Source organism: Parasteatoda tepidariorum, chromosome 1, assembly GCF_043381705.1.
Source record: "Parasteatoda tepidariorum isolate YZ-2023 chromosome 1, CAS_Ptep_4.0, whole genome shotgun sequence".
NCBI classification, from domain to species: domain Eukaryota; kingdom Metazoa; phylum Arthropoda; class Arachnida; order Araneae; family Theridiidae; genus Parasteatoda; species Parasteatoda tepidariorum.
Window position 1 is genome coordinate 5,722,968 of NC_092204.1, and position 20,969 is coordinate 5,743,936.

At 29.7% G+C, this 20,969-nt stretch overlaps 1 protein-coding gene across 1 annotated transcript in view; it reads left to right on the forward strand.

Annotated features, from left to right (window-relative positions):
* LOC107449939 (lysosomal-trafficking regulator mauve) overlaps window positions 1–20,969 on the forward strand; it is a gene marked incomplete at its 5' end in the record, with an annotated part of 117,999 nt that overhangs the window by 88,688 nt on the left and 8,342 nt on the right. The window contains 12 exons of the mRNA XM_071177156.1: window positions 2,276–2,319; window positions 2,461–2,604; window positions 3,779–4,020; window positions 5,472–5,538; window positions 7,092–7,248; window positions 7,525–7,665; window positions 8,574–8,791; window positions 13,377–13,550; window positions 14,773–14,962; window positions 15,285–15,421; window positions 19,406–19,504; window positions 20,716–20,855. Coding sequence (XP_071033257.1) covers window positions 2,276–2,319; window positions 2,461–2,604; window positions 3,779–4,020; window positions 5,472–5,538; window positions 7,092–7,248; window positions 7,525–7,665; window positions 8,574–8,791; window positions 13,377–13,550; window positions 14,773–14,962; window positions 15,285–15,421; window positions 19,406–19,504; window positions 20,716–20,855 — 1,753 coding nt within the window. The remainder of the gene's footprint in view (window positions 1–2,275; window positions 2,320–2,460; window positions 2,605–3,778; window positions 4,021–5,471; window positions 5,539–7,091; window positions 7,249–7,524; window positions 7,666–8,573; window positions 8,792–13,376; window positions 13,551–14,772; window positions 14,963–15,284; window positions 15,422–19,405; window positions 19,505–20,715; window positions 20,856–20,969) is intronic.

Consider the following 20,969-nt stretch of genomic DNA (forward strand, 5'->3'; position numbering starts at 1 on the left):
ATTTTTCTTCAAATGTTTAAGGGAAGATTTATTAACTAAACAATAAAATTACAGCATCGCAGTTCCAAAAAACAAATCTCACACTCACTCAAAAAAAAATTTACATTCTAATTAGTCACCATAGCAACCTAGAAACTCTTCTCGCTACCATCTATAAACTGATATATAATAAATAAATTATTTAACAAAAAATACGACGCGCATAAGCACATACTATTTTACACTCTGGTTATTTCAGTTTCCGTTTTTAGAAGCGCTATTAGTTGAGCCACCTAAACTAACTTTGGCATGTGACATTTTTAGCTGCAATCATTGGTTGATTTTCTAGCGTTGCCATTCGGGGAGTTGTAATGAGGCTTTTTTTTATCGCCGTGTAAGAGAAATATATATATAGATTATGAATTTAGGGACGATGTAATAATTTACTTCTGGCAAAATATTTAGCTTCAATACTCATTGTATTTAAATTTCAAAATCATTTTAATTGTTTTTTTAATCATTTCATTGAAAAAAGTCTAAACCAAAGTAACAATAATAATTAACTTTTTAGGGGCCATTCACTAATTTACATTTGTAATATGTATTTTTATTAGAGTTTTCTTAGTTTGTTTAATTCTCAACACATCTTTATAAATTCGGCATGATCAATAATAGTAATCTTGTTAATGTTTTATTGAATATACTTTTATCAATAACTTTTATTTAAATCTAAAAGATGCACTCAGTAAACTTTTTAAATAATAGCTAAATTTATTAAAATTTTGAATTAATTTTTTTTGCATAATTAAATAAAGTAATTATTAATTGAAAGATGGAATGAGCCACTCAATATTGAATATCTTTGAAATTATGTATTAATTATTTTTATAATGGCTAATCTAATCAAGAAAGAGTTCTTTGTCAAAAGCTAGTTATTTTATCATGATCATGTTAAGTCTGGAAAAATTTTATTTCTGGCGCATATCCTAATTACAGGGTTGTGATTTGGATGTCAAAACTGGTTTTTGACTTGACACATCAAAAGCCTGTTGAAAAGTGTAAAAATCAGACAAAAACTGTCAAAAACCTTGGTGAAGTTTCTTTACTAAAGTTGGGGAAAATTTATTAGACATTAAATCATGCACAATGCTTGCATTATATACTATAATTAAAATTTATTATTATGTATCATTATAAAAAATATAGCTAAAATAATTCAATTGTCAATTGATTTTTCTAAAAACATGGTACTCTTAATATATTACAAGTAATAACTATGAGTTTTTAATTATTATCAATCTTAATGTTGATTTTAAATATTTTATGCTGCAATTTAGACAGATTTTTTTACATTAAGTAAAACTAAAGTGGTTGCCAATAATTGTCTGATCTCAACTTATCAGAAAAATATTTTTTTTTTAATTCTTAATGTTTGTTATTATATTACTTATGTGCAAGTATTTATAATTTACAAAAAAATATAAATGTTTGTTTGAGTGAGTTAGTAACTTAATCAATTCAAGGATTTAATTAAGTTGCTATCAATATTTAGTACAGTTATTAGAATAAATTTCCTAATTACGTGTTACTTTATTTGTTATAATAGTTTAGTAGGTTAACATTCTAGTCTATACATCTGAGCATCAATCGATGATTTTTATTTATAATTATCTAATATTTTATACACCAAAATTTGGGTTTTTGTCTGTTATTTTCGAAACAAAGAGTTTAATGTTAAAATAATTCAAGAACATAATTCATGGAACACTTATAATTTTGCGTGTATGTTAATTTAAAAATACATCACATTTATAATAGCTAATAATTATCCTTATGCCGAAATTTTGGGTTTTTGACAATTGCCGAAAACTATGTATGTCAAGAGGCTTTTTTTTTACATGATTGTTAAAACCATCAATTTTCAAAAATTTTACCATCCCTGTTTTATTATAATATTTTGCTTGAATAAGTGCTTTAAAATATTCTTTGAGTGCTTGAAAATATTCTTTGAGTGCTTGAAAAATGCTTGAAAGGTGCTTATTTTTTGTTGAAAAATTATTTATCTCCTAAGTAGGTCCAACCAAGTTAAATATTGTATGTTCGCTTAGGTAAGTTCCACCCAAAAAGAAACCACCCATGTTTTGGATTTGAAAACTCATGTGATTTGTCTGTTATTGAAAAACTATTGAATTTTAGTGTTTTTAACTGTCTAAATCTTCATTTAAAGTCAATTATTTAATGAAAGGAATATTTTGAGAATTATTAAGAGCTAATTGACAATTTTTTCCTTATGTAGGTGCTTATCATATTCATCTTATTGGGGAGGAAACATCTTCTTATGTAAGTCCATTTATATATTTTGTTATTACATTTGCTTGTCCATTTTCTTTATTTTATGTGAAATTCACTTTTTGATTAAAAATAGTATTTTTAAATGCTGTTTTTGTTTTTATATGGTAACAAAAGTTTGCTTCTTTGTAGGGTAAAATAAGCCAAATATCTGAAAGTTGGCCCTTTGAGACTATCAAAGAAATAGTTCCACGACGATATGAACTTCAAAATAATGCATTTGAAATATTTTTGACTAATGGGCTAACTTATCTAATAGCTTTTGAATCAGAAAAGGTATGTTATTAAGCACATGTTCATTTCAATTCATGTATGTTCATATGTTTTTTTGGTCCTAGCTGCTGTGCTTTACAGATTACAGTGCTGATTGTATTCCTAGTGTACCCTGGAATTCTGGGTTGTTTGTAACATTCCTTTAGTTCTAGGAGCACAGCATGTGATTTTTTCACAGAATTCCTCAAATCAAAATTTATAATCCTCCGATATTTTTGGCGCAATCTAAAACTCGAAATAAGAATTAGTTTTACAATTTAAATTTTTAAACCTTCACTAAATCGTGTTTAGACGTTTTCGTACATGAGGCTCTTACGTTGTTGTGATTTATTTTATTTATTGTTTCTTGGTCGTTTTTTATATTTAAAACTACGCTGGAATCCGCTAATATCACCCTCCATGTTCACTCGATTTAAAAATTGTGCATCTCGATTCGTATTCACGTGATTTAAAAATCCAACATCGCAATTTGCATGTTTTTGAAATCAATATCACGGTTCGCTTTCATGCAATTTTAAAACCCAATGTCGCAATTTGTATTCAAAGGATCTAAAAATCATACATCGCAATTTGTATTTATGTGATTCAGAAATCCAATATTGCGATTTGTAATTTCACGTTCCTCAATCCAATATCATGATTAATGTTTACACGAGTTTAAATCCAAATGTCGCAATTCTTGTAAGAACTAAATCTGGATCAAAGAATGTAAATCTTTGTTCAAAAGAATTTAATATGAATAGTATATAAATTTATATCTTGCTATCGAGTTTTTGCACATAAAATTTTCAGGGTTTTTCACTTTGTGTCACAATCACCCCTGAGATTATCTATGGTCTATACTGGGTTAGTAGCTGTCCATAAATGATATAATTTTTTTTAACTCTCCACGCACGGCTCTTATATTTGTTATTGAACAGCCGACCCAATTTTGTTAATGTATATAGTACTTAAAAAAACTCTTTGAGTTCTTAAAAAGTACTTAAAAGGTGCTTATTTTTTGTTGAAAGATTTTGCTATGCACCCTGTAGTATGAAATCTAGAGTTAATGCTATAAACTTTTCCGAGTGCTTTTAAGTTTTATTAATTCTCATCTCTTTATTTAATTTCTATAAAAAATGACTATTAAGTATTAGAAATTAAGATTTTTTTCTGATTTATAATTGTTGTGTTTCAGGAATATCATCACATTTGGAAACAATTGGAAAGTCATGACCTGCCTTGTAAATCTAATGTTGACGTATCCATTCTGACTCAGTTATGGAGAGAGAGGGCTCTCACCAATTTTGAATACCTCACCCAATTAAATAAACTGTCTGGACGTTCTTTTAATGACCTTATGCAGTATCCTGTATTTCCTTTTGTGTTATCTGACTATGGCAGCTCATATCTGGACTTGTGCAATCCTTCAGTGTATAGGTAATTTTATGATGAATCCTTCAATCAATCATAAATCTCTTCTTTAATGTTTTAATTCAATAATAATATTAAAAAAGGTTATGAAATTATTTACAACCCCTGTAGTAGATGTTAGGGTTTAAAAGATAAAGAACATGGTGCATAGCGTTTTTAAAAAATGCTTATAGGTGCTTGTTTTTTTCATAAAAAAAAACCCTGAAAGGTGCTTTTTTCATTGAGTGTTTTTAAAAAGTACTTAATTTTCCCTTTTTGAAACTTAGATTTTTATTGAATGTCGATTCTCGTCACATATTATGCAAAATGTATGTATTTCGCATTGTTCTACTCAACGTTTTCACAATTCATTCAACCACAATCTATTTCGGCTTACCGTCGATCCATAGCGTATGAAAGCGCCAATGATTTTACATGTTTGATGTAATACTTGCGAGGCCGCATGTGTGTCTACTGAGCTGGGTTCGGTGGGATTCTTGATCTCATGTGGAGCTCTGCATTTTGCAAGATATTCTCCATTTCAGTCTTCCTTTTCTATCTTCTGAAATCGAACTAAAAAATATCTTAATCTTTTTATGGTGGCTTATATAATCAAGAAAAGTGTTCTTTGTTGAAAAATAGTCATTTTATCATGATCATGTAAAGTCTGAAAATAACTTTGAATTTTGTTAATGCACATGGTGCTTTAAAGGTGCTTATTTTTTGCTGATAGATTTGACTATGCACCCTGAGGAAGTATTTTATTTTTGTATTGCTAAATTTAAAAGACTCTTTTTCCCTTTAAAATTTATTAAATATCTAAAAGTAATAAATATACAATTAAGAAAAATCTGTGTTTTCAGTGGTGTAAATTTCTTTTTATTTTTCCCTTTTTTATCAGATTTCAAGAGTTAAAAAGCATAAATCAATTGAAAACAAATCAGGAGTTTTTCTGATTGTTAAAAATAATAATAAACTTATTTCTCCCTCCCTCTATTACCCGTAAAAAATCTGTAAGATATTAAAAAAACTCATGCATTTTAGGGCAGCATCATATTACCCCCTTTTAAGGAGTAGTTTGGTCTAAAAGAAGATATTAATTAATAAAAAATAATAAAAAAATTACGAGCAAGAATATGGCAAAATATTAAAAAAATATATATTGCATGTTAAAGATTTGATAACAAAAACGTTATATTTGGCTTTATATCCATTTAGCTCATTAGTATGTTCCGTCTTTAAGTATGTCAACCTTTGATTTCTAGTCAAGCTTATTAACACCTCTTTGTACTTTCTATTAAATAATAATCTAAAATCAATTAATAAAATAAATGTTTGTATTGTCTAAACTTTTTTCAGATTTCATCGTATGTGAGTTGGTGCAAATATTTTGCTAATATTATTCAGTTTATTTACCTTTACAGCACGCTTTCAGTTACCTTTTTTAGATTTCCTGATCAAATATCTTTCATTTTTAGAAATCTAGAGAAGCCTGTTGCCGTTCAGCATAAGTATAGAGAAAAATTTTACATGGATACATACGAAGTAATGTTTTAATCATTTTAAAATTTTATTTTAATTTACAATTTCATAATTAAGATTGTTTTATAATATTATTGTTTAAACATGTTCACTATTTTGGGCAATATTAATGTTTCTTTTATATTGCTCAAAATAGTTTGATTGGTAGCCACTTCCAATCAGACAAAATAGTCTGATTGGTATTTAAGCATAAAAATATCTAAGTCAGATATTTGTTAGAAAATGAAGGGCATAATAAATTACTATATCAGGGATGATACTTTTTCGCTTTTATCTCTCAAATTTCAGCCTCTTTATCAAAAACTCTGATTCTCTAAAAGTTTCATTTTTTTCATAAATATTCAGCTTTTCTGAAAATTCAGTCATTGAAATCAGATTATATTTAATTCTGATTTCGAAAGATAAGCAGAAAAATTCAAACTATGTAGCTGCCAATTCTTCCACATTTTTTCTTATTTTACCTATTTTCTCCACCTTTACACGCGGAAAATAAGATTTTCCGTATTTATTACCACCCGCCAGATAGCTCATATTTTCATAATTCAAACGTCACTGCTTCCTGTTTGCTGCTTCAAAACCAAAAGAAATATTAAAAAAAAAAAAATAGTGGTGGATTTGGGGTGAAAATATTTATTTGGTCATTGATTAATTTATCTTGTAAATTTCTAATTATTATGGCTAAACAAAAACAATACAAACAAGCCTTTAATCCCAAGTCCAGAATCTGCTAATATCTCAGTTCTTATTCACGCGATTTTAATGTCAAACATTGCGATTCTCATTAGTGCGATTTATATATTGTACATTGCGATTCTTATTTTTGAGATTTAAAAATCTGATATTGCGATTGATATTTACGCGTTTCTGAAACCCTATGTAGCGATTTGTATTCTCGAGTGTTTAAAACTCAATCTCATAATTTGTTTATGTAGTTGTAATATCAAACATCGATTTTTCTATTTATACTTGTTTTAGAAATTAGACATTGGGATCATATATTTATTCTTGGATTTCCTCTTTTTCACTTTCTAACTACTCTCATCCCTGCTATATAGTAGGTGGGAAAAAAGCTAACCTTAAAAAATTACATGTATTATGTTGCAACAATTAAGCAAAGTGAATCCAGTTAAAGGTCTAATTGACTCATAAACATCTGATTTTATGTACATAAATTAGTTTTGGTGTTGAAAAGCAAATAAATATTATTTGAGTGCTTAAAAAGTGCTTATTTTTAGTTGAAAGATTTGGCTATGCACACTGGGTAAATATTAATTTGAAATGTGCAAAGTGTCTATTTTTAATAAGTATGTGGAGAGAGTAATTATCAACAATGTCAACTCTCATCTATGAAAAGGTACCTCAACATAAGATCGATTTAACATGTCTTTTTGTAGTGGTAGGTAGACACACTACAGTACCTCCCACCAGAATTATATCTGTGATATAATTCGATGAATGGAGTTGATTCATCATCTAAACGAGTTAACATGTCTTATATACTAGTGAATTGGAATTGTATTTGTGTAGTGGTAACTACAAGTATGTTTTTATTTCAGCTGCTGAAAGAACAAGCAAGTTGTTCATCTTCAACTGAGTTTGAACTACCCATATCAGGTCCATATCATTATGGCTCCCACTACAGTAACAGTGGAACTGTGCTTCATTTCCTAATAAGGATATTACCATTTACTTACAGCTTTATCAAGTACCAGGGTAACTATTAAAATGTTGATTTTTATGTTGAATTCTATCAAACTGTTCTTTAGAATTTTGACTAATTTTTGAAAAAAAATGGAAAGATTTATCACTAATCCTTTTGGCAGAATTTTTTCGAGCTTTCTGCAACAAACTTCCCTAGCATTAATATCTCTCTTTTAAGATACTTTTAATTATAACAATTACTAATTTAAAGTGACAGAGACATTGTGTGTACAAACAAAAACGTTGTTTGAACTGTCATTTTAAGTTATGTTCTATGAATTATTTCAGATAATAATTTCGACATACCTGATCGTACTTTTCACTCCATCGAAACTTCATGGCAGTTAGTGACTAAAGATTCTACCAGTGATGTTAAAGAACTCATACCTGAATTTTTCTTTTTACCAGAATTCTTATGTAATAAAAATGGTAAGATATTCTGTTTGTTACTTTCTGTACAATTATTATTTTTTCAATCTAAGAGAAATTAGCTCTTAAAAACATATTTTTTCTCTCCCTAATATTTGAATTTACATTGAATACCTGACTAGTGCATTTTTGTGATTGAGGCACAGTCACATACAAACAATTCAGTTGTGTTTGGGTTAAATTATTTAATGTGGCACTATTGTAACATAATTCTCACTATGTATCAAAATAATCCATCATACACGCTGTATTCTCTAATTTTCAAAGCCTTTTTTTTTTACCTGTAAGTTGCGAATAACAGGGTGTGAAGCATTTTTAGAAAGTGCTTGAAGGTGCTTATTTTTGATTTACGTTTTTTAAAGATCTATAAAGGTGCTTTTTTAATTTGGAATTTGTAAAAAGAGCTTAATTTTCTATGTTTTAAAAAGAGATTTTTTCTTTGCTGTGTCCATTGTCTTTCTAACTTACAAAAAATGCATGATTTTCTCAATTTTCTCTACCATATTTATCAGAAACTAGTTATTTTATCACGATTAAGTAAAGTTTCTGAAAATATTTCTAAATTTTAATGATTTTATGCTTTTAAATTAAGAACTTTAAACTATAGAGAAGAAGAAAAAAATTGTTACTGCACAGGTCCTAATTATGAATTTATTTTTTTGGAAAGTGATTGAAAATAATTTTTAAGTGCTCAAAAAGTGCTTATTTTTTGTTGAAAAATTTGGCTACGCACCCTGAAGTTGCAAATAATTACTGGTAAAAACTGGTAATAATTTAGAAATAAATTGCAGTATTTTTATATAATTTGCAATTTCATTTTAATGTGTGTTTTTTAATATCTTGCTGGCATTATTTTAATACTTTCAATTATGCATATTTCAAGGTAAAACATATTTCTGATTACGTAGATTTTGACTTTGGTGTTCGCCAGTCTGGTATTCGTGTAAATGATGTGCTCCTTCCTCCGTGGTGCAAACAGAATCCACGTCTTTTTGTCCTTATACACAGACAGGTTTTGGAATCTGAAAATGTAACGAGGAGCATTCACAACTGGATTGATCTGGTATTTGGCTGTAAACAGACCGGTGAAGCTGCATTCAGTGCTATTAATGTATTTCATCCAGCTGTAAGTAGTGTTTTAATGATTGCTATTTCTATCCCATAAGTGACCTTATATATTTTGTAGCTTTTTTAAAAAGTGCTTGTTTTCGTTTTTTAAAAGCCCTTGAAGGTGCTTTTTTATTGGGTGTTTTTAAAAACTGCTTTATTTTCCCTTTTCGAAAATAAGATTTTTGTTTTCTTTTATCACGTCGATTTTCACCACGTATTACGCAAAAACAAGGTTTTCGCATTGTTCTATTCAACGTTTTCACAAATCATTCAAACACAATGCATTTCGGCATTCCGTAGCATATAAAAGTGCCAATCATTTTACATGTTTGATGAAATACTTGCCAGTCCGCTTGTGCTTCTATTGAGCTGGGTTCGGTGAGATTCTTGCACTCTCATGTGGCACTCTGCTGCATTTTGCTAAATATTCTCAATTTCAAGCTTCATTTTCCACCCTCTGATATTGAACCGAAAAATCTCTTGATCATTTTTTAATGGCTAATGTAATCAATAAAAGAGTTCTTTCTCAGAAACTAGTAATTTTATCATGTTAAGTCTTTGAAAATTATTTTGTATTTTGTTAATGTATATAGTGCTTAAAAATATTTTTGAGTGTTTAAAATGTGCTTATTTTTTGTTTGAAGATTTGGCTGTGCACCCTGTGGAACTAACAAGTAACTGCCTGAATTCACATTTTAAGTGAATTGAATAAGCGAATAGCCACTATATGAAAAAATATGTAAAAAGAAAGATTATTATTTTATGTGACAGATTTTTTGTAAGGAAATTTTGATATCAAACAATGTACCATGCATAAAAAAAATAACGGGACACCCTGAATAACTTTTGTTTTAATGATTAGATTTTCACGTACTGAAACTCTCTTAATGGTTCAAGGGGGTGACCTCAAATATGCTAATTAATTCATTAATGCAGACAATATTTAACACTAGGACAATTAAAGTATTCATTTGGACTGCAAACCAACTTCAAGATGTGCTAAATCCTCAAGGAAGCTTAATCTTACTTGACTTTCCAGCTTACTTGACTTTCGTAACTTTTAGCGATCTTTAAAAGCATTAAATATTTTAATATAGTATACCAATGAATATTTCAATGTATAAAGAGCACATAAACTGACAATTTACCTGGAATGAACATTTGCGATCAAAATGACTGCTATGGAAATCAGAATAAACATACCCTTTTTTTCTCGATGGATTTGGATTTTCTACCCTCAAAAAACAGGGTAGCAGCAATCTGGGAAATATAATTTCAATAGTTTGGTCAGGAGAGTGGTTCAAAGTTTTGATCCCTTAATATTAATTTGACTACTTGCAAATTTTGCTTAATCTCAAAAATTTTTCAGTGAATTGAAAGACTGTTGCACAATTAATAGCAAAATTTGTGTTTATGCAATTTAACATTACTAGATTTTTCTCTTGAACCTTCTAATTTTGTTGTAAAAGGAGGGGCTACTGAGGCTCAGGTGCCTATATTCTTTAGGTACGTCTGAAGTTTATAAAAATAAAATTGATTTTTGAGATTTTTTTAAAAAATTATTAAATAATTTTAAGTGCAATTTCCTACAATTTTTCTTTAAAAATCATTAAACGTTTTGTGTTTTAAACGTAAAATTCGAAAAATAAACTAATTATGTATGTGTCCTTTACCCAATATCCTAATTTTTTCTACTTTCTTTATTTGCTTTAAGTCACAAGTTCTTGGATTTTTCTAAATAATTTTCTGTATTAATCTTCAAATCCCTTACAATTTCCTAAGGTCACCAGTGACAAAAATATAACAAATTTAGTAGTGATACCTGAGGCTGCTTTTCCGACAATTCTTCTTGTTAGTGGTACTCAGTCCTACGGGAGCTTATCTTCTTCTCAGATTTATATGTTTTTTGCATGATTAAAGTATTGGGTTGTTCGGAAAGTAATCTCGTTTTTTTTTTGGGAGGGGGGGGGGAATGAAAGACAATTTTCGTATAGTGAATAAATATTTTATTAAATTATATATTGGCCATTCTATTCCAACTCCTTTTGCCATTTTTCTGGTGAAGTAGCGTGATTCTACGCTCATAAAATTTTTGATTTTCGCTGGCAAGAAACTGATCCAGGTGATTTTTGACCTCTTCATTTGAAGTAAAGATTTTGCAGTCCGAAAACTTTCGCAGTGACCGGAAAAAATAATAATCCAAAAGCGCCAGATCTGGAGAATATGGTGGGTGTGGTAGTGTATCCCATTAAATCTGTAAAAGCTTTTGGCGAGTGAACAAACTTGTATGAGGTCTCACATTATCTTGTTGGAACATTATACCTTTTCTGTTGATTAATTCTGGCCTTTTCTGTTGAAGTGCATCATTCAGTTTGTCCAGCTGGCGACAGTAGACTTCTGAATTAATTGTTGTGTTACCCGGTAGAAGCTCCCAAAAAAAACTTATTCCTTTAAAATCCCACCAAACAGACAGCATCACCTTTTTTTTATTGTATACTTTCAAAATGCTTTGAGCCGGTTCATCTTTTTTGCTCCATGATCTCTTGCATTTGACATTGTTATAGCCAACCCATTTTTCATCCCAGTAATGATGCATTTAAAAAATAGATCATCTTCGTGTGACTTTCGATAAGCGATTTACAGGCATCAACTCAACGACACAAATTTCTCTCTGTGAGAACATGGGGAACCCATATATCGAGCTTCGAGATTAAATTCAGGCCTTTCAAGTGGCCACAAACTGTTGAATTCGATAAATTTAACCTCTCACCAATCTCACGTGCTGTTATTCGCCGATTTGCATCAACTAATGCCTTTATCAGCTTCAACCAGCCTTCCAAAACGTGGTGCATCTTCGACGTCAAAATTGCCTGATCGAAATTTTGCAAACCAGTTCTGGCACTGGCGTGCTGTCAACACATCTCCTCCATACACGTCGGTTAATTTCTTTCTGTTATGAACAGCATTTTTACCTTTTCTATAGTAAAAAAGTAAAATATGACAAATATGCTGCTTATTGCTTTCCATATTTATCCCGTTCGCTGCCACCGACGCACTAGCGTGTCAGAGCGGCACCTCCTGGTATGCCGACGAGGCGCTAGTGCGGCGATCGACTATGATAAGTTATATGCTCTGTGTTTAGTGTTACTTTGGGAGTTGAACGGAGAGGTTGTTTCGGCACATTAGTGAAGCATTATTTTTTTATTTTTTGTGGTTGGTTTTCAAAATTTTTGTTTGAATTTTTTTATGTGCGTGACTGCCAATATCTGTATATTGTGCTTATTATTTGTAAATATTTTCAGTATTGTTTCATAACTTGATATACATATACTTGAACTACATATACTTGAATGGTATTCTGTTTTATTTCTTTTAAGCTGCTATTTTATGCAATATGACAGTAATTTCTGAGAATATTGATCAGAGGCGCTGGAGCGTTAGTGGTACTCACAATGACAAGTTGAGTCTGTGTGCCACTGACGCTCCAGAGCGTCAGAAAAAATACGCTCTCTAAACAGGAAAATAAAATGCTTCTTCGTTTTTCTGGTTTTCCTAGTAAAATAAGGAACATTTATACCATTAAAACCCTGTTTTGTCATCCGGCTTCAGAGGATGGAAATATCATTTTTAGTGGCAGTGAATGTGTTAAAAGGACACCAACCAAAAGCTACTGCATAGAATTAATTGAACTTTTTCACACACAAACCTTGCTAAATCAGCTCTCAAAACATATAATGATAATGCGGCTTAAGTGTGAAGTTGGGTTCAAAAAAATGCATTTAAATCCTCTGTCGAAAAAACGAAATTACTTTCTGAACAACCCAATAGAATAAACTAAACTAATCCGTGAATTTTTTTTTGTGTGTGTGTCTTTGATTAATTTTAGAAATGTCCGTAAAAATGGATTATGAGCACAAACTGGTTGAAATTTCATCACGTTATTGCATATTTACGTACCTGCCAAGTCCTCCAAGTTTTTTAACGAAGACTCTTGTATTTTACGACTATCTCCTGTTTACCTACATATTATGATATTTCTCCTTATTTGTTGAAGAATTTTTTTTAAAAGAAAAATGGCGATAAAATATCCGTTGATGGCAAAAATACTTCTCTTATTCCTCAACAGATGGTGCTACTGCCAATACTGCAGTACGTTGAGCATATAATTATAAATAATAGTTTAAAAAAATCTTTTTTAGATTAAGATTTCTATACATATTTTTTGCTTCACTAAATGTAGGTGCTTATATTATTTCCAATTTTGTGTTTCTCTTTTTGACTTACATGATGTATCAAAACATTACTCGTAGCCTAAAAAAAAGTCGCTAGTAAAATCTCTGTTATTTTATTAACAATTTTGTAACAGATATTAATGTTCCTTTTCCTGACAGACATATTATGGCCTTGACATCAACCAATGGAAAGATCCAATTACGAAGCAGGCTGTTCAAGTGATGATAAAAACANACTCGTAGCCTGAAAAATGTCGCTAGTAAAATCTCCGTTATTTTATTTCTCCAGTGTTGGCAGGTATGTATTCATATGAAATTTTATTTTATTAACAATTTTGTAACAGATATTAATGTTCCTTTTCCTGACAGACATATTATGGCCTTGACATCAACCAATGGAAGGATCCAATTACGAAGCAGGCTGTTCAAGTGATGATAAAAACATTAGGCCAAATGCCTAAACAGCTGTTCACCAGTCCTCATCCTATGGTCTCTATACCGTTTTCAGCTTTCAGTGTGTCAAATGAAATTGCTGAGCCAATGGTGAACTTTTTTCAAATATTTGTTTACTTTTTTTCGATTACTAGAATGTGAATTTTGGTAAAAAAATAAGCATTATTGCTATAAGTTGGTTTTAAGTTAACTAACACTAAACATACCATATGACCATTAAAGAACTTTTGCATCTCTTATGCTCTTATCATCTTATCGTTATGACTTTTTCTAATAATTATGTACAATTAATATTTTGTTATTATTTTTTTTTTTTGTATTTTGTTTGTTTCGAATAATACTTGTATACCTATTTCTACCGCAACTGGTCACTTGACAGGGAGAACAACTTATTGCCTGATTATTCTTCTTACCTAATTATTCAAACCTAATTATTCTCATAATTATAAGAGTTATAGAAATACTAATAATTATAGAAGAAATATGTTTGCTGAAAATGTACAACGGAAACACCCTGTATATGTAAAAAAATGCATTGAGCGATTAATTGAAAATTCTTTCTGTTTCTAATACATAAAAATTGGCAATATACAATTTTGTTTAATTATAATTAAGTTTTTGTTGTTTATTTCCTTCCTAACATCCATATTTCATATATTCAATCAAGAAACATAAAGTCCGGTCAATTGACCGGCTATGGTAGAAAAAGGTATTTCTACTATAATCTGACTTAAGGATTAAGTTTAAGTAAACGATGCAACTTTGTTTAAAACAGAATTATGTATTTTTTATGTAATTATTAACATAATATTAATATTATGTAAATTATGTATTATATTTAATTTTAATCATGTAATACTTAATTTTAACTATGTAATATTTAATTACATATTATTTAATTTTAAAAATATGTAATATTGAATTTAAATTAAGTAATAATTGAATAGCCCCTGAGCAGCTACCAAACGTTCATATTTGTAATTGCATAGAGTTGAAACCTAGAACAAGTAAATCAGTGGGGAGAAAAAAAACTTCTACCCCTTTGTCACAAAAAATATGCAATATTTGTGTAAATTATGTAATATTTGATTTTAAAAATATGTAATGTAGAATTTAAATTATATAATAATTGAAAAGCCCCTGAGCAGCTACCAAATGTTCATATTTCTAATTGCATAGATTTGAAACCTAGAGCAAGTTACCTAAGGAAAAAGGAAACTTTTGCTGTGTCGAGATTTTTTTTTTTCTTTTGAAGAAAAATTTGTATGAAATATTTCTGTTGTAAGTTTGCATGCTTATGAATGTATTTCAGGAGGTTGTTGACACAGTGAATGGTTTGCATTGGGGCAACTATGTGGGTTCACCATCTACTGCAGCCCCAAGTCTTGTGTGGTGTAGAAAACAGAAAGTAGTATTATGCAACCTCTTGCCTCTTCTTGCCAATTACATATTTGGTTTAGGTGAAAATATCTGCCTTATTTTGAATCACAGAAAAAATCCAGGTACTTTCTTTTATTTGCTATTCTTACTTTAAATAACCTATTTGTGCCTTTTTGAAAGAAAAATCAGTTTTTTTTCTCCAAAAAATAAAATAAGTAGTAAGGCATACATGTGTTTCATTATTAGAATTTTAGTAAAAACAAGACAATCTGTAATATATCAATAATTAGAAATGCTTTATATGAATAAAAGATATCCTTAAGTTTTTTTAAATAAAAAATAAAATATTTCTATTTCCTTTCAATCATAGTTAAAACTATAAATAAGTTTGATGAAATTTATTATTTTAACATAATTTATATTATTACAAAATTTATTCTTAAGGATCCAATGTATCAAGTGCCACTTACATCATGTCTGCTGCATTAGTGAGCTGGGGTCACAAAGATAATGTGATTAGAATAAAATTATGCAGAGACCAGCCTGCTATACCATTACTGAAGGAAAACAGCCTCGATCCTGTAAGTAATGTTATACACTTGTGTTTACACAAAAGTAACACAGGTTACACTTAAAAGTAGTCTATAAAAAGTAGTCATAAAACAACCCTAAATAAACTATTTAGGGTTGTATTTTAAGGCCTTTCGCAAAAGAAAATTCACAGCGTGAGTTTCTTTTTAAACTTGAAGTAATTTTTTTATTCCATACTATATATGCTGTTTTACTGAAAAATGTGAGTGACTGAAAATCATTTTAAATAATTTAAATATTCTTAAAAGAGATTTTAGTCAGAAGGCTTAATGCTTAGAGCAGGGGTGAGCAACCTTTTTAATCAACAATTGAAATTTTGGGCAATTGAAATTTTAAAATTTTTTCGCAGGCCGCACATAAAGTAACACTTATTAATAATTTACAAAACTTTATTTATAATAAACATTAGAATTAAAATATAAATTTAAAAAAAAGTAAAGATTTCATAAACAAATTTTAATGCAAAATAAAAAACAAACAAGAAAAGAACAATAAAACGAATTTACTTGAAACTTTTAATGAGAAATTTGGCACTGTTTTTTCGATACAAGCTGATCAATATCAGCCGGAATTGATGAAGTAGCTACACGTACGCAACTCAGTTTGATCACTCAGTCTTGATCGGTGATCATTCTTGATTAATTTCATGGTTGAAAATAATTGTTTGTAAACATGCGTATTTCTGAACAGAGACTTCATTTGCTTTAAATTTTTCGGCACAAGCGGAAATTTCTCTGGAATCACGATTTATAAAAATTTCGATGTTTACTGAGAAAAATACATTTTTTAAATCGGTATTATTCTGCTTATCAATCACTTCCATTTGAAAGTCTTCAGGAACTATATCCACATCGATATTAAATGGCGAGGAAAACATTTTCATGGAAACCGCTGTCTTCTCAGCTTTGAACATTTGGAATCGTAATTGAAATTCGTTGATTAAAATGTCTATATATTGTGCGTATTTTTTAGAAGTGGTAACATTTTCTTTTTCTAAATGTGGAAAGTGAGACACATTATTCTGCAAAAGATGCTGTTTCCAAAATTTTAATTTGCGCTCAAAGCCCTGAATTTTATCATACAAATTGTGAATAAACTGTCTTTTGCCTTGAAGTTCCCCATTAAGATCATTGAGATGCTGAGTCATGTCGATAATCGAATCTCTCATCCATTCTTTATTAACAAAATAAAGAAAGGCATATCCCTTCATATCCACGAACAATTATATTTCGCTTTTTAAGTTGTATACTCTTTTTAGCATTGCACCTCTACTAAGCCAACGTTCTTCGGTATTAAAAACCACGTCGCCATATTCAATTTCTAAATGTTTCAGGAATTCTTTAAATTCTTGCGCGCGACTTTATAAAATTAATTAGTTAAATTATTGGTACTGTGACCTTTGGCAAACTCAATCTTTTCGCACACAAACTTTCCTGGTGAATTATACAGTGGTTAACGAATATTTTCCTTCCTGTGACCTTCTTAATGTCTTGAAATAACCTTCCTGATACTCCTACCTTCATGCTTGACATTGCTCGTGCTCTGTCGGTCGATATACCAATAATCTTTTCTAATGAAATTGAAAAATTTTCCAACACAGACTTTCGTTCATCGTACAGGTCTTAGCCGGTTGTAGTCCATTGCATTGGAATCAGTGAACACAATTCTTCGGTAATATTAAATTTGGAGTCAATACCACGTAAAAAAATAGCCAGTTGTGCTGTATTGCTAATATCGCAACTCTCATCAATTACCAAAGAGCAGTATTCGAATTTTGCAATGCGTTCACGAAGCATTGTTGCTATGTTCTCGGACAAGTCTTCAATTCTCCTTGCAATGGTGAATCTTGATAAACTAATGTTTGAAATAATATTTATTTCATCAGGAAATGCTATTTCTGCAACAGCAGACAGACATTCTTTTATCATCTCTCCATCCGCAAAGGGTTTCATTTTTTTTGCCAGTATTTGTCTGACAACAAAACTAGCCTTTACTGCCGTATTTGTCGATAAAATCAAATCAATTTTAGAAATGCTTGGCGGGCCGCAAACACCCCGCGGGCCACGTGTTGCTCATCCCTGGCTTAGAGTATTAAATGACTGTTACATATTCGCAATAGTTATAAAATAATCACATTCTTTGCTAAAAAGCTTTTTGGAGAAGAAACCTTCAAAAAGCAACCTCAATTGTCAATCTCATTTTGAAGTTTCTGAAAAACTTTAAATGTATTTAGTTTTCCACAATATAATATTTAAAAAATAAGAATTAATATTATATACATTGAACTCTCACTAATATGATATCCAATACAGCAATAACTCCCTTTTTTACGTTAATATCGTTTATTGTCCCGTCAAACTTGCATATGAATTAATGTCATGCTCCTCTCAATATTACGATATTCTGTAAAGCAATAAAACCCTGTAAAACGATTTTTTTTCCCAAATTTCTGCCTTATTTCCTCCATTTATTATTGGTTTTCAAATAATGTAAAAAATCTTATTTTATCATATTTTGCCACTTTTATCATCTTTTCTAACAAGAGAAGACTCACTGCTGACAACCCCAAGAGCTTCCATTTTCTTAGAATTTCCTCCCTTATCTCTTAAGAAGTCACAATTGTAGCATTCCTATCTGATTTAATTTCTTCATGATAAAAATTGATTAAGAGTCACAAATGCCCACAAGCATCATCTGAAGGAGAATTTTTTCTGTAGAGGGTGGGTTGAGCACCATTCACAAACCAACATCATTTTTGAGATTTGGACTCGATGCATACTTTGTTGGTCGACTTGACAGTCAAAAAAATTAATCAACAAACAAAAATATCAGATTATTTTAGATAAAAACTTTCAGATATGTTCTCGATGTTATTTTCTGAATTTATTTCAATTATTTTTAACCGTAATTAACACTCTGCAAAATAATTTTCTGCATAACATATAAATACATTTATAGTTGATTCATGTATAACATTAAAATTTTTAAAAAAAATCTTATTCTGTCCCCAAAGTATGTAGGCATTCGATATAACAAATGCGCAGCTTTTTTAGAAAGTGCTTAAAAGTTTCGATTCGATTTTTAAAATCTCTTAAAGGTGCTTTTTTAAATAGGTGTTTTTAAAAAGGGCTTAATTTTCCCTTTTCAAAAATGAGATTTTCTTCTTTACCATGTCGATTTTCACCATGTATTTATGCAAAAGCGAGCTTTTCGCATTGTTCAATTCAACATTTTTACAATTCATTCAACCACAATCCATTTCGGCCTACCATCGGTCCATAGTGTATGAAAGAGCCAATCCTTTTACATGTATGATGGAATACTTGCCAGTACATGTGTGCGTCTACTGAGCTGAGTTCGGTGAGTTTCTAGCACTCTCATGTGCAACTCTGCTGCATTTTGCAAGATATTCTCAATTTCAGGCTTCATTTTCCATCCTCTGAAATCGAACCAAAAATCTCTCNCCAATCATTTTACATGTTTGATGAAATACTTGCCAGTACATGTGTGTGTCGACTGAGCTGAGTTCGGTGAGTTTCTAGCACTTTCATGTGCAACTCTGCTACATTTTGCAAGATATTCTCAATTTCAGGCTTCATTTTCCATCCTCTGAAATCGAACCAAAAATCTCTCGATCTTTTTATGGTGGCTAATATAATCAACAAAAGAGTTCTTTGTCAGAAACTAGTTAATTTATCATGATCATGTAAAAGTCTTTGAAAATTATTTTGCATTTTGTTAATGTATATAGTGTTTAAAAATATTTTTGAGTGCTCCAAAAGTACTTAAAAGATGCTTTTTTTTGTTGTTGAAAGATTTGCCTACACACCTGAGTAACTCTACTTTTAATGGTATTGAAATAAAAGGCAGTAAATAACTTGGACAGAAACCCTGTTTTGACAGTTTTTAAGTATGAAGAATTTAACAATAAATTAGTTATAAATTCACGAAATACAATTAAATGTGTTTTACAGGTGTGTCTCTGTGCATCTGTACCTGATTGCCGTGAACTTTTTGTTGCGCACTTATCTGGAACAATATTTGTGTACACACTATCTCTGGACTCAAATAATGTAAGTGTTTGTTTTTTGTTACACCTAGAGATCCAGTTTAGCTTAAACATGTTATTACAAATTGTAGCTTTGAACTATTTTAAATAAAACATTAGTTCTTGACTAACTTTTGTTTTCTGCATTCAACGTTTTCACTGTGTATGGATTAAAGTTTTTGAAAAATAGTATTGGTTACCTCCATTGACTTCAAATTGTTATCGAAGGTACTACATGAGTTTTCACAAGCAGTTTTAATTTTTGCTGGTTAATAGCTAAGAATATAGACATCTGTTTCTGCTCTTAAATTTATGTTTTTATTTTTGTTTTATTTTGTAATTTCTGGAATTTTTATTTTATTTTGTATTTTTCATTTTCAATTTTTTCATTTCAATTTATTCATATTCTATTTTTGTGTTTATTTTATTTATTTCGTATTTTTATTTTCTTTGTATATTTTTTGTTAAGAACCCCTTATTATTTTGAGTTTCTTTTTAAAAAAGTGCAAAAGCTACTTAGAAAATTGCTTGAAACTTTTTAATTTTTAAGATTTTCAAATCAGTTTTTCTCTAATTATTATTAGTTGCCATATACGATTTTCTTCAAAAAAAATTTTAAAAAATTCATTTTTTTCCTGCTCATACACTGTATAAAAAAACTATTTTAATTAGTCATATCTTCAGAAATTTTATAGCAATAAATTTGTTACCAATTTAAATTGCTCTAAAAATTTTGTTTAATTTTATTGAGTATTTTTAAAGTGGCAGCAAAAAAAATTATACAAAAAAAGTAGTTTTTTTATGAATATGTCCATATCTTCATAAATATATAAGTTAGGATTATGAAATTTTGTGCAATTATTGCATATAATTATTAAAATAATCACTAGAAGTTATAAATTTATTGCTACATTTTTGGGCATAGGGACTTCAAAACACTATTTTCCATTTGTGATGTATTGGTGGTCCCTTAAGCCTTTAAAAGCTTAAACTTCATTGATAAGTATGAGAAAGTGCATGATCTAAACACTTCTGAAGTTATAAAATGATTCTTGAAGTATTGCTTGTGAAATATGGAAAGAAATGTATTAGTATAGAATTGTCTCCATTATTTTGTCGCCATATATATAAATATATATATTGTTGGTCACCAAAATGTAAAAAACTTAAGACTAGAAATTTACATACTTATAATGCAAATGTCTGAAATAACCTCCAAAAAAAATACTTTTACAGCTTGATAGGTTACAGCGAACCTTACCTCTTCAGTTAAAAGGTCATACCGATACAATTACTTCCATCTGTATATGCAAGCCATTTAGTGTTTTTGTATCTGGCAGTAAAGACAAATCCGTCATAGTTTGGGACTTGAACAAGTAATATTTTTATCTACATTTATATGTATCACTTCATTTCTTTAATTGTAATAACATTTTAATTAATGTAACATTGATTAACTTCTGTAATCACTTCTGTGTGACACTTGATGT